The sequence below is a fragment of the Leptodactylus fuscus genome, chromosome 6, assembly GCF_031893055.1.
Source record: "Leptodactylus fuscus isolate aLepFus1 chromosome 6, aLepFus1.hap2, whole genome shotgun sequence".
Lineage (NCBI taxonomy): Eukaryota > Metazoa > Chordata > Amphibia > Anura > Leptodactylidae > Leptodactylus > Leptodactylus fuscus.
This window is the reverse complement of record NC_134270.1, coordinates 10,950,706-10,964,386: the sequence shown is the minus strand read 5'-3', so window position 1 is coordinate 10,964,386 and position 13,681 is coordinate 10,950,706. Positions and strand designations below refer to the sequence as shown.

Here is a 13,681-nt window from a genome sequence, read left to right as displayed (position 1 = left end):
ATATAAATGAAATCTAGTATAGAGTATGGCTCCCCTAGGCCTCCACTTCCAATGGTGGCCATACATTGGTCTGTATACAAGTCCCCTGGCTGATGTCCCATTGTGGCTAGGATTGATCCTTAATCTTGAGATTTCAGGATCGTTTTTAAAATCCGATTTCCGATCATTTTCCAGCCGATCCCGATCGTGAAATTTGCTCGATTGCCGATCGGGATCCGATCTTTACTAATCCCGATCGCTCAAGCCTAGTTACTTTATGTTTATGGAGTAGGGTTGAGCCGATCTTGAGATTTCAGGATCGTTTTTAAAATCCGATTTTCGATCATTTTCCAGTCGATCCCGATCGTGAATTTGCTCGATCACCGATCAGGATCCGATCTTTCCCAATCGCTCAACCCTAGCTACTTTATGTTTATGGAGTAGGGTTGAGACGGTCTTGAGATTTCAGTATCCCAATCGCGAATTTTGCTTGATCACTGATCGGCATCCGATCTTTCCCGATGCCGATCGCTCAACCCTAATTGTAGCCAAACATGGACCTCAGCGATAACTACTGTGACACGCCATTGTAAAGAGGGGACTCCTGAGGCCTGAGATCGGCCACGGCGTTCCCCGCACACAAGAAGCACGGGACCTAAGGGGGCCACACGGTGGCTCAGTGGTTAGCACTGCAGCCTTGCAGCGCTGGAGTCCTGGTGTTCAAATTCTGCCAAGGCCAGAAAACCATCTGCAAGGAGTTTGTATGTTCTCCCGTGTTTGCATGGATTTCCATCCCATATTCCAAAAAAAGACATACTGATAGGGAAAAATGTACATTGTGAGCTCTATGTGGGGTTCACAATCTATATAAAAAAAAGAAAAAAAAAAAAAAGAAGCACGGGACCTGTATAAAAACCAATGGAAAAGCCACATTTTACTATATAGGTTTTATTCATCCAGCTTTTTATTCCACTCGGGTACTCACTAGTTACCGCCAGGTACGTTGAGGTCTGCACCTCTCCGGCGCTGTTTCGGGCAAAGCACTGGAACATTCCTGTATCCTCAGGAAGCAGCCCGCTGATCCGTAAGCTTCCTGCGCTTACTATACGGAATCTGGTGTCCTTCCTTCCGTCGACCAGAGCCGCGTCCTTGTACCAGGAGATAGACGGCTGGGGCACGCCTGGCATGTGCAAGGAGAAGAAAAGAGTTATCGAAAGGTTAAATAAAAGAGGAAACCAAGGAAAGACAATTGACTCGGAGTGAAGAGTAATTAGAAAATTGCAAGAAGGAGGAAAGTGAGAAAAAAGCCAGAGGACAGTAAAGATCCGCGCAATATCGGAGAGTTGGCGTCTCTTGGGTACTTAACATAATAGAGCATATTAAATCATCTCCAGATCCTTCAATGTTATAGTCATTTATTTTTCCCATTGCTTGGGGGCCGCGGCGCCCTTTTCTGGTAGTAATTATATATACAGCGTCAGCCTAATTGTAGCACCAGTGATTATTACTGACAAGTGAGCGCGGTACCAGCGCCGAGCGTACGGGAATGGCGGGCAATCCTGAACTAGTCACTAAGGCCACCGAGGACCGAGATTCTGCCAAGTATTTATGTATCACGGTGTATAGAGGGGGTCATGCTGGATACAGGGTTACAACTTGTCCCCCAAAATTGCAACTTTTTTCTCCTTTGCACCCCGTTTACCATTACGGGGTAGGGATCAGGTCAAGATGGGAGCACACTCACCTTTAGCCAGGCACGGGATGTCAATCACTTTCTCCATCTCGGCTGTTATGTGTCTCTCGGGCTCCTTCACAAACTGGGGGGGTTCTAAGAGAAGAAGAGGGGTCCATGAACCCATTTATTGCCAAACCTATTACACATGAGCAGCACATACATGGGAGAGACGGAACTGTAAATGATATATTTTTTGTTAATTATTTGTTATGTTTTTAGGTAATTATCATGTTACTGAATGTGCAGGCTGTTGGGATTTGCTAATTGGGATGGCATCTCATTTACGAAGCTGGAATCAATTACAAGCCACTAGAAACCTCCATATGTCATTGACTGTACTGTATACTGTCCATAGGCAGATAATTGGATGGGACATTGTATTCCCCTGGTGTAACCTGAGTGACGGGCTGTGAGCAACGCAGAGGGGAGCGCAGGTAGGAACGCTGCTCTGCATAACGTGTCTGTATACTCTAAAAATATATATCAGGAAGCAGCAACTAAAATATCTGCCAACAGAATAAACCACCCTGGGTAATGATCAGAGAAGCATATGGACGTCTGTGCGTGTTTAGGTTTCACAGTCTGCAACGTTCATGTCTAGGTTCTGTGTAGGAATCAGCAGATGGAACGGCTGTCATTTGACTGTAGCTCCAATGTCTAGGAAAGAAAGTGGTTGATACTTATGAATCATCATGGTGGGAATGGTTGGTTATCAGGAGGACACTACGTGTATGAGAAGATAACCCAACCACAATAAGGACATCATGGCTGGTTATCAGGAGGACACTACATGTATGAGAAGATAACCTGACCACAATAAGGACATCATGGCTGGTTATCAGGAGGACACTACATGTACGAGAAGATAACCCGACCACAATAAGGACATCATGGCTTGTTATCAGGAGGACACTACATGTATGAGAAGATAACCCGACCACAATAAGGACATCATGGCTGGTTATCAGGAGGACACTACATGTATGAGAAGATAACCTGACCAACTCCACTGCCCTGCCTCAAAGTTCGACCAGTCCTTCTCCAACCAGGCAGTTTTGGCTGACATACATGTAATATTTAGGCTTGGGCCTCCCCCATCTACCCATAATCTTACCCAGGACAGTTAGGTACGCCCCAGCAGTGACGGCAGGGACGCTGCTGCTACGTAACGTGGCTTCACAAGAGTAATATCCAGCATCACTCAGCGTGGGGTTCAGAATAGTCAGACGGCGACCAAACTCGCTCACTCCGATAGAGACGGCCACTCCATCTTTCTTCCAAGCAATGTTCAACTTAATAAGAGGCCTGAAGAAATAGGAAGCAGAAAGGGTTAACACAGAGGGAAAGGGTGAAAAACCAAACGGCAATGCCAAGGACAACCGATACGATGCCTGCGCACAATATATAACCTTTACAATAGGTTCACATGGTGAATTTTGCAGCAGGTCCTGCCATGGTGGCAGAAAGATTTTCTACTCCCACCTATAAATTCTGCAGGACACTGCTTCTTATTTCCCTGTAGCCGAATTTGTTTTGACATTTTAATGATGTGAAGCCAAATTTTTGCAGCCGACCCTGCTTTAAAAGTTCTGCATAGGTTCCATACTTATGATCCCGGTATTTGTACATAGCATGTAACTCACCTGGCATTGGCTACGCACTCCATACTGACTTCAGAGGTGCCAGTCACTACGCTGGTGTTCTGGGGCGAGATGATGATAACAGGGGCAATGGGGTCTGCAGGACCCCCAACATCTAAAAAAACAAGACACCGTATGAATAATGAGACACCGTATGAATAATGAGACACCGTATGAGTTGTGTGGCCCCATCCCTACAGAATTCCTCTTTGGCTAGATGCTGACTAGCTGTAATATTTTTCGCCAGTATTGAATTCATTTTCTCCTTTCTGACATTGGAAGGCTGTGTATTGTAAAACTCCTCACTCTAATGAATGTAGGGGGATAAATTTACAATACAGAGACGGCGACCATCAAAGGAAATCAGAAAGCAGTGTATCCAGTCGTAGTGTGGTGAGGGCGACCTGCGGGGCCCCCGGGCAGCTGCAGCTACTATAGTGACACCAGTGCCTGAAACACAACATTTTTATAACACATCAGAGCAGTGCTTTTTCCTTATAGACATTGAACCAGCATGGTGGTGTAAGGTCGGCCAACCTGGGAACTATGGGTCACTGGATGTGACCATATATCCAGCAGAATTTTGGATTTGGCTATGGGGATGATCATAAATCCAGCACAATTCTGAATTGGCCATTGGATGTGACTGTAAGTTGAGCAAAATTCTGAATTTAGCTCTGGATGTGACCATAAGTCCTGCAGAATTCTGAATTGAGCTCTGGGTGTGACCATATGTTCAGCAGGATTCTGAATTGGGCGCTGGATGTGACTATAAGTCCAGCAGAATTCTGAATTCAGCTCTGGATGTGACTATAAGTTCAGTAGAATTCTGAATTGGGCTCTGCATGTGACCAAAAGTTCAGCAGAATTCTGAATTCAGCTCTGGGTGTGACTTTTACTCCAGCAGAATTATGTATTGGGCTCTGCATGTGACCATAAGTTCAGCAGAATTCTGAATTCTGCTCTGTATGTGACCATAAGTCCTGCTGAATTCTGAATTGGGCTCTGCATGTGACCATTAGATCATCAGAATTCTGAATTCAGCTCTGGGTGTGACCATTATTTCAGCAGAATTATGTATTGGGTTCTGCATGTGACCATAAGTTCAGCAGAATTCTGAATTCAGCTCTGGGTGTGACCATAAGTTCAGCAGAATTCTGAATTCAGCTCTGGGTGTGACCATAAGTCCTGCAGAATACTGAATTCAGCTCTGGGTGTGACCATAAGTTCAGCAGAATTCTGAATTCAGCTCTGGTTGTGACTATAAGTTCAGCAGAATTCTGAATTCAGCTCTGGTTGTGACCATAAGTCCTGCAGAATTCTGAATTGGGCTCTGGGTGTGACCATTAGTCCAGAAGAATTATGTATTGGGCTCTGTATGTGAGCATAAGTTCAGCAGAATTCTGAATTCAGCTCTGGGTGTGACCATAAGTCCAGCAGAATTCTGAATTCAGCTCTGGGTGTGACTGTAAGTCCTGCAGAATTATGTATTGGGCTCTGCATGTGACCATAAGTTCAGCAGAATTCTGAATTCAGCTCTGGGTGTGACCATTACTCCAGCAGAATTCTGAATTCAGCTCTGGGTGTGACCATTACTCCAGCAGAATTCTGAATTGGGCTCTGGGTGTGACCATTAGTCCAGAAGAATTATGTATTGGGCTCTGTATGTGAGCATAAGTTCAGCAGAATTCTGAATTCAGCTCTGGATGTGACCATAAGTCCTGCAGAATTCTGAATTCAGCTCTGGGTGTGACCATAAGTCCTGCAGAATTCTTAATTGGGTTCTGGATGTGACCATATGTTCAGCAGGATTCTGAATTGGTCTCTGGATATGATCTTGTAAGTGTATTCCTGTTATGAACTGAGACTATTCCTTCCCCCATTACAATGCAATGGACAATTCTATTTGCCAGTTTCGATATTCATCTCTGGCAAACGTAATAATTAAAACCGATCGCCCATTACTCCCTTGCGTTGCGCTGGGCCCTGCGTATGGCTGACATCCACCGGGACTACAATGTGTTGTTGCAGCAATGTGTTCCTTTAAAACATTGCTTTTTCGACTGTCAGCAAAAGAGACAACGGGGTCTGTGTGGCGAGCGCCTGTCTGGACAGCGGGCATGTTTCATTTGCAGTAAATCCCGGGCGTGTGCTTTGTATCCTGCTGAGTTTGCAGTACAAGGATGGGGAGATTAGTGTGGACTGTACCATCCATCCCTCCACTGGATACGGGCGCAACGTGAACCTTCAGCTCAATCCCCAATTCATCTCTTTAACTGGTTAGTAAAGCAGCGACTGGCGCACTGTAATAAAACAGATCCACCAACTTTAATGGAAGTTTAGCCGCAAGTGACGCGTGCCAGGCCGGGGGCTGAGGCTAATATTAGACGGTGTCAGCACGTCCTAAATACACTAATAAGGACGTCCTTTCATCTGGAGGGAACCTGAAGCACATCCATAACCCGGGAATTGTCTCCAGTCCATGCAAAATGAAATATAAGTGCAAGCAGAACTAAAGGTCCACATGTCCTATTGCAAAAGCTCAGCGCGGGCCCCCTGCCCAATTTCACTTCACCAGCGTCAGCCATGTTTGCATTTTAGCAGCATTTACATCTCCTTTATCTTCTCCATCTTGGTCCAAGCCACCATTGGCCACAACATTTCTGTGCATAGAAGCTTCCCATCAGTCCTATCCCATGTCGGGGCCCCCAAACTGCAACCGTACCCCTTTTTATGCCACTAGTAGCTACGGGGATTGTTCTCCACCTTGCCCTGCACTCCTCTCTGGTGGTCCCGGCTCCTGCACGGTTGTTCAGTTAATTCGGGGCCATACACTGCCGCTTCACTGTGCATGGACACTAATGATGACGTGTACTCCCCCGATTTCACTGAAGTACTGTGGGGGCGCTGCTGAGTAAGTATAAAGGTGTTTTTCATTTTTAATGCAGGCACAGGTGGCTTTACATTAGACTATATAGGACATTAAACCCCCACTACATAAGGACCCCACTACATAAATCATCCTGACAGGTTCCCCTTAAGATCCAACAAGCTGATTCTTAAGACAAGAAGATCCCTTGCACATTATGGTCACTGAACCTGTTGAACATGCCAGGTCTTTCCGACTTACATCTAATGTGTATGGGCTGCTTAAGGGTTAGCAGCGGGGTCAGCAAATTTTTGGACTATCTGAAAATTCCATGTGAGGCCCGGGGTTCACATCTGCGATCGGGTTTCCATTTGTGGAGTCCACTGAAGGGAAACTTATATGGGAAACTTATATGCATTAAAAAGTGAACCCCATAGACTATAATGGGGTCCATGTGGTTTCTGCATGAAACATGCGGAGAGAATAGCGCTGCTTGCAGCATGTTTCGTGCAGAAACCACGCGGACTCCATTATATAGTCTATGGGGTCTGTGAATTTCCCAGGTAACCGCTTTTTAACTCGTATAGGTTTCCCTTCACTGGTCCCCAAGTGGATTCCCCAAATCGCAGATGTGAATAGGGCCTGAGTGTGTCTTTTCTTCTTCTTGCCATGTTGGTTATAGCGGTTACGTATTTAATATATACACGACGGTAACGCTCGCAATGGGTTATTGTGCAAAAACAAAATTTGCAATACAGTTATTACAAGACAAAGGCCAATGCGAAGGACCAAACCGTAACTTACTTTCCACTGTCAATGTGATCGGCTGACTGGTCTTGTTGTCGCCGTTCTTGTCATTGACGGCTTGCACGTAGTATCGTCCCGTATCGGGGGCCACACTGGACAGGATCACCAGCGTGTTGTCCTTGGTGATGGCACTATATGGGGAAAAATAACAAAAAACATTACCAAAAACTTCATCCTCTTATTGCACGTCCCCAGATTAAGGCCTAAATCCGTTGCAGCTGCTCTTTAGTAAGTCTCCAAGTCTGCGGCCCCTGTAATCCAGTTTGGTTCCTTGAGGCCGCAGTACGTCTTGTACATACTTTGTATACTAGACGCATTGTTATTCTCCAGTAAACTACTGTACCCTTCATTATGTTTCCAAAAACCTCTTACAAAGGACTCGGGATTACGTCCTGCACCCAATGACGGGGTCTTACTCCAAAAAAAAAAAAAACCTTACGGGGTCTGAGTAGAGGCTTTTGTCTCTGTCCTGGACTGGCACAGCTGGTCTCCTGATAAGCGGCACTAATCTCAGCCCAAGCTTCCGAGACAGAATTTCCCTGCAAGATACGGGGCTTGTGCTGGAAGCGGCGGATACATGACATTCTAGTCTCCTCGCTCAATGACCCGACACCCTTTCCACTCTGCTTTTCTGGCACTTGTCCCTACAGATATCTCCCCGCTCAGCCCCACTCACATGGGATCAGCTGCCAGATCATCTGGATAATAATTCTCTGCAATTAGGTAGATAAGGCAGAATACGCCGCCGGTTCATTAGTACTGCAAAATTCCTGGATGATTCAGCTCAAGACAGGTGTTTCGGAGCCAAAGATACTGTGTGCGCTCCTCCGAGCCGCTCACTCTGTAAATGCTCTTTATTACCACTGTGTATTTTAATTAAAGGGGCAAAAACCCTAAAAATAAAGACTCCACGTTACACCAATGTTTGCAAAAAAATGTCACCGTTTCATGACCGATTCACCTCTAACCTGGGGCTGACCTCTATCCCATCAATAATATTGGGATTTACAAGCATAAACATGCCCAAATAATTATTTTTGCTTACATGCCCCCTGTCTGTCTCCCCTTTTGCATTGCTAAGGCTGCATGCACACGGAGTCTGACGCGGAATCCGTGCGGGGAAAAAAAAGCCTCCCATTGACTTCAATGGGTTCCTTTTTCCATGTGCATGCAGCCTAATCTGGGTTGCTGGGACAGAATCAGTCTCCTTCTCTCTCTGGCAGCCAAACGTCCCTTCTTACTTCTTCTCAGCTATAGACTCGGCTCCTCTCCTGACAAGCAGGGCTAAAATTCGATAGTAATCAATTTCTACTGACTGCCCTGCCATGAACAAAGGATGAGAATGCAGACTGAGCATGTGCGACCACCAGAACCCAATTTATGACGGGATCTGCACAATGCTGTACACTCTGAACCCTAGGTGGCGCCATACTATATAAGTAAGCCCCATTTACCCTATACTTACATGCGGTTGCTGGGTGGGATCTTCCTTCCGTCTCGGAACCAGGTCACTTGCGGTTGGGGAAAACTTGCAATGCTGGGGGCGGTGATCACAGCAGCATCCCCATGAGATACGGCCACCGAGGTGTCCCCATCTTCAAAGTTCCCCATGTCTGGAAAAGAGGAGATCATAGATAGGCTCAGCAGATATATAAACCTGTCCACAAAATCAAGGGCTTCCATCCATATTTGATATTCTGGCACCAGGAACCCCCGACAATGAGCAATGGGTTCACACTGGTCGATCTCCTATTAACTGCATAGACTATTGACACCGTTCTATACAGAGGCATCCCAAAAAACTACATGCTGTGCGATGTACCTCCTTATAATCTAGTCTAATATAGTCTACGGTAAATGGCGATATAGAGCGGTTTCCAGTGTCAGGTCTCCGCTAGTAGCTTCGTATAAGGGGCTCATGTCCTGCATTCATCTGATCAGGGTCTTCCCAGGGCCCTCAGCTTGTTCTATACCTATTTTACAGGGCGCAGGCGCCATACACACAGGTAATCTCCATGCGCACGTGAGTCAGATCATGCTAATTCGTGGTGACAGAGTCATTAGTTACTCATTACAGACTGGTGTAAATGAGTGATAGCGCCGCCGCCGCCGTCCTCCTCGCGCCGCGTTAATTACAGAGCGGAGGTAACTAAATATAGGGAGATGGAGGATGATGAATATGTATGATAACTCCCCGGGCTCTTACTAAGGGATAGCTAAAGTGCTCTGCTTTTATTAGATAGATGACAAAAATAAAACATAAAAATAGCAAAGTATGTGAACCCCTAGGATGATCTCTTTAGAATAGTCTTACGGTTAAGGACACACCTTCAGGTTTTTGATCCAGGAGATGGTAACATCAGTCCTTATCGCCCCCTACTGTAAGTTTTACATGGAAAAACTACAAAGAATATGTCTGTATTGCTTTGTGTTTTTATAGTGTTTTGCTTTTGGCCTTGGTGCTTTTGTCATCCACATGGCATTTTATTGTGTGGGGGCCAGTATGGGGGCCCTTACTATGTGAAGGCCGGCAAATGGGTCCCCTACTGTAAGGGGGGCCTGTAATTGGGGCCTTTACTGTTTGGGGGCCTGTAAATGGGGCCTTTACTATATGGGGGCCTGTAAATGGGGCCTTTACAATATGGGGGCCTGTAAATGGGGTCCTTACTGTTTGGGACCCTGTAAAAGGGGCTCTTACTGTATGGGGGCCTGTAAATGAAGTCCTTACTATATGGAGCCTGTAAATGGGGTCCTTACTGTATTGGGGCCTGTAAATGGGGCCTTTACTATATGGGGGCCTGTAAATGAAGTCCTTACTATATGGGGGCCTGTAAATGGGGTCCTTACTGTTTGGGAACCTGTAAATGGGGCCCTTACTGTTTGGGAGCCTGTAAATGGGGCCTTTACTATATGGGGGCCTGTAAATGGGGCCCTTACTGTTTGGGACCCTGTAAATGGGGCCCTTACTATATGGGGGCCTGTAAATGGGGCCCTTACTGTTTGGGACCCTGTAAATGGGGTCCTTACTATATGGGGGCCTGTAAATGGGGCCCTTACTGTTTGGGACCCTGTAAATGGAGCCCTTACTATATGGGGGCCTGTAAATGCAGCCGTTACTGTATGGGGGCCTGTAATTGGGGCCTTTACTGTTTGGGAGCCTGTAAATGGAGCCCTTACTATATGGGGGCCTGTAAATGCAGCCGTTACTGTATGGGGGCCTGTAATTGGGGCCTTTACTGTATGGGGACCTGTAAATGGGGCCCTTACTATATGAGGCCTGTAAATGGGGTCCTTACTGTAAGGGGGGCCTGTAATTGGGGCCTTTACTATATGGGGGCCTGTAAATGGGGTCCTTACTGTATGGGGGCCTGTAAATTGGGCCCTTACTGTTTGGGACCCTGTAAATGGGGCCCTTACTATATGGGGCCTGTAAATGGGTTCCCTACTGTAAGGGGGGCCTGTAATTGGGGCCTTTACTATATGGGGGCCTGTAAATGCAGTCCTTACTGTATGGGGGCCTGTAAATGCAGTCCTTACTGTATGGGGGCCTGTAAATTGGGCCCTTACTGTTTGGGAGCCTGTAAATGGGGCCCTTACTGTATAGGGGCCTGTAAATGGGTCCCCTACTGTAAGGGGGGCCTGTAATTGGGGCCTTTACTATATGGGGGCCTGTAAATGGGGCTTTTACCGTTTGGGAGCCTGTAAATGGGACCTTTACTATATGTGGGTCTGTAAATGGGATCCTTACTATATGGGGGCCTGTAAATGGGGCCCTTACTATATGGGGGCCTGTAAATGGAGCCCTTACTGTTTGGGACCCTGTAAATTGGGCCCTTACTGTATGGGGGCTTGTAAATTTGGCCCTTACTGTATGCGGGCCTGTAAATGGGGCTCTTACTGTATGGGGGCCTGTTAAGATGGCCTTTACCGTATCGGGTCCTTTTCTGATATTTCCAAACTCAGCCCCCCACTCAGTAAGCGCAGTCTCTTTTTGGAACGACTCAGGTATTGCCATGAAATGGCGGCAGAAATCACGTTCGACATTTTAGAGTTAATCTCCTTGGTCGGTACAAATTAAAATGGGGGAACGGGAGATGAGCGGAGCCGAGTTATCCTGTAATAGACATCGAAGACAAAGCTGGCTTTGAAAATAGGTCATTTGAAGGGAAGGAAGCCTCTCCCTCCATTGAAATTCGCCTCCTTATTAGTATTTTTATGAAGTCAAGGCTCTGGGACAACATAATATTGCAACAGGAATCCTGCATAGTGTTAGACGCTCTACCTGTACTACCCACCTGCCGGCAGCCGGCATCAAACGCTGCAAACAGGACGCACCGCGTGCTGCCGCCGTACAGCCGCACCATGATCCAAGGTACAAGTCTGCTCAGGGCTTTAATTAGTCTCCTGCTACCCATCATGCATCGCGGCCCGGCCATGGAGCCCCATTATTAAAAAGGAAAACTACATAGGATAATGTTTGTTACATCTGCAAAGATCTAGATTGCTGCTGGTCACAACTCAAGTAACATCACAAGGTCAGCTTTATATCACAGATAGATGACAACCTATGGTCTGAACAGGGGGGAAGAGTCTGCCCGGGGTCAGAACGGGAACCTACCGCATGTCAATTATAATACTGATGACTCGTTCCCTCCAAAAACAAGCCCTTGTACATAGACCTCAAAGTCAAAATCAAAGTGTAGCGCTGGTATAAAGTAGTGACAAAGATACAACCGCTCTCATACAGCCTTGCCAGCCATATAGCGGTGTTAGTACGTGAGTCGCCGTCATATTGTGTTATAAATATAAGAGAGTTACCAACATGTCCACAGAGCGCCGCCAAACACATTATTCTGTCCATATAGCTTTATAGGACCGGTGTCGCCGTCATCCCATTCCCTACAAATACACCAAGTCCGGACCAGTCATCACAGCCATCATAAAAGCCGGAAGGGCAGACGGATGGATCAGGATTTAAAGGGATTCTACCATTAAAACCTTTTGTTTTGTGGATAAGACGTCGGAATAGCCTTTAGAAAGGCTCTTTGTCTCTTACCTTTAGATGTGATCTCCGCCACGCCGTTCCTTAGAAATACCGTTTTTTATCGGTATGCAAATGAGTTCTCTCGCAGCAATGGGGGCGGGCCGCAACGCTCAAACAGCAATGGTGGCGTCCCCACCGCTGCCAGAGACGTGTCTCCAGTGCCGCCTCCTTCTTCGTCCGCAGCGTCATCTTCAATGTCTTCAATGTCAACGCAGGCTCGTAACTGCTAGGCGTCGGGCCTTGAGCAGTGCAGACTGTGCAGGTGCACAGGCCACGGGAAAATGGCCACTTGCACAGTATTGTTAGCGGCCATTTTCCCGTGACCTGTGCGCCTGCGCTGCGCAGTCTGCTCTGTTCAAGGCCCGAGGCCTAGAAAATACGAACTTGCGCCGGAAGAAGACATTGAAGATGAGGCTGCGGACAAAGAAGGAGGCGGCGCTGGAGCCACTTCTTTGACAGCGGTGGGGACGCCCCCATTGCTGTTTGAGTGCTGGGGCCCACCCCCATCACTGCGAGAGAACTCATTTGCATACCGATAAAAAATGGTATTTCTAAGGAACGGCGCAGCGGAGATCACGTCTAAAGGTAAGAGATGAATAGCCTTCCTAAAGACTATTCCGATGTCTTATCCACAAAAAAAAGGTTTAATGGTAGAATCCTTAACGTCCGGTAAATATGGGTCAGGGGGCTGCTTCAAAAAAGACCAATAAAATTCAAAGATCCCAAACGGATGTCCCTCGGCCTTCAAAATCAGACGGAAATGGATGAAAAACGGGCATCAAAAATAGACATGCGCGTCAGCTTTTCGTGGCCTTTAGATCCGTCAAAAACATCGCTGTCGTGATCAATAATTCACAAATATTCCAAATCCCAGACATGAGAATAGGATTTCTGCAGCCGCATTTCGTGGATCATCAAATTTTTACGTCTTTACCACAAAATTAAAAAAAAAATCAGATTAAAAGGGGTCTAAGATTGAGCTTCTGGGTCCCAGGGCAACCTCTGTAGTGGGGCCACTACCTACCTATTGCCAGTATGAATAGTGATATGTTTTATGTGGCGAAGGGATCTTTTGGGCCCCGTCAGGGTCCAGGGCCCAGTGGCGACTTCTACCATTGCACCCCCTTATAGCTCCACCCCTGTCCATGGTACAACAATCTGGACATCTAGACATTCAACCATCACCCTCGGCTTCTTGCCTGTAGTAAATAACAGTCGGACCCGCACCATATCTTTATCTTTATTACCCCTGGTGCAAAGATGGGGCAGGGGAGATCAGATGATAATCACAATCCATGGGTAGGGGCTGTCGTGCCACCTGACTCTTTAATGGTGGCCCAAGACAGCAATCTGCCAGAACTTCTTCACCTGTCCAAGTAGCTCCTTCCCGATTCATTCATCCAATCCAATGAAGTATCTACAGGTGTGTCCACCCTTTATATACCTTGATTTTGGTTACAGACTCCAAACAATAGTATTGTAGGCTGCAGTTCCCAACACAACCAGAGGGTGGCCGGTTATAGATAGATATAGCATATCACTTTGTGACACAATATCACAAAACAATATTGTCTTGAAAATCTGGTTCCCTTGTGATACACATATCC

The 13,681-nt window shown here is 46.6% G+C and overlaps 1 protein-coding gene across 2 annotated transcripts in view; it reads right to left on the bottom strand.

The window, feature by feature from the left end:
• Window positions 1-13,681, bottom strand: part of SDK2 (sidekick cell adhesion molecule 2) — a 495,641-nt gene that overhangs the window by 90,037 nt on the left and 391,923 nt on the right. For both annotated transcript variants that reach the window (XM_075279361.1, XM_075279362.1), the window contains exons 4-9: window positions 8,496-8,643; window positions 7,028-7,161; window positions 3,358-3,469; window positions 2,829-3,019; window positions 1,724-1,807; window positions 965-1,159 (exon numbers count right to left, since the gene is read on the bottom strand). In XM_075279361.1, the coding sequence (XP_075135462.1) occupies window positions 965-1,159; window positions 1,724-1,807; window positions 2,829-3,019; window positions 3,358-3,469; window positions 7,028-7,161; window positions 8,496-8,643 (864 nt within the window). The remainder of the gene's footprint in view (window positions 1-964; window positions 1,160-1,723; window positions 1,808-2,828; window positions 3,020-3,357; window positions 3,470-7,027; window positions 7,162-8,495; window positions 8,644-13,681) is intronic.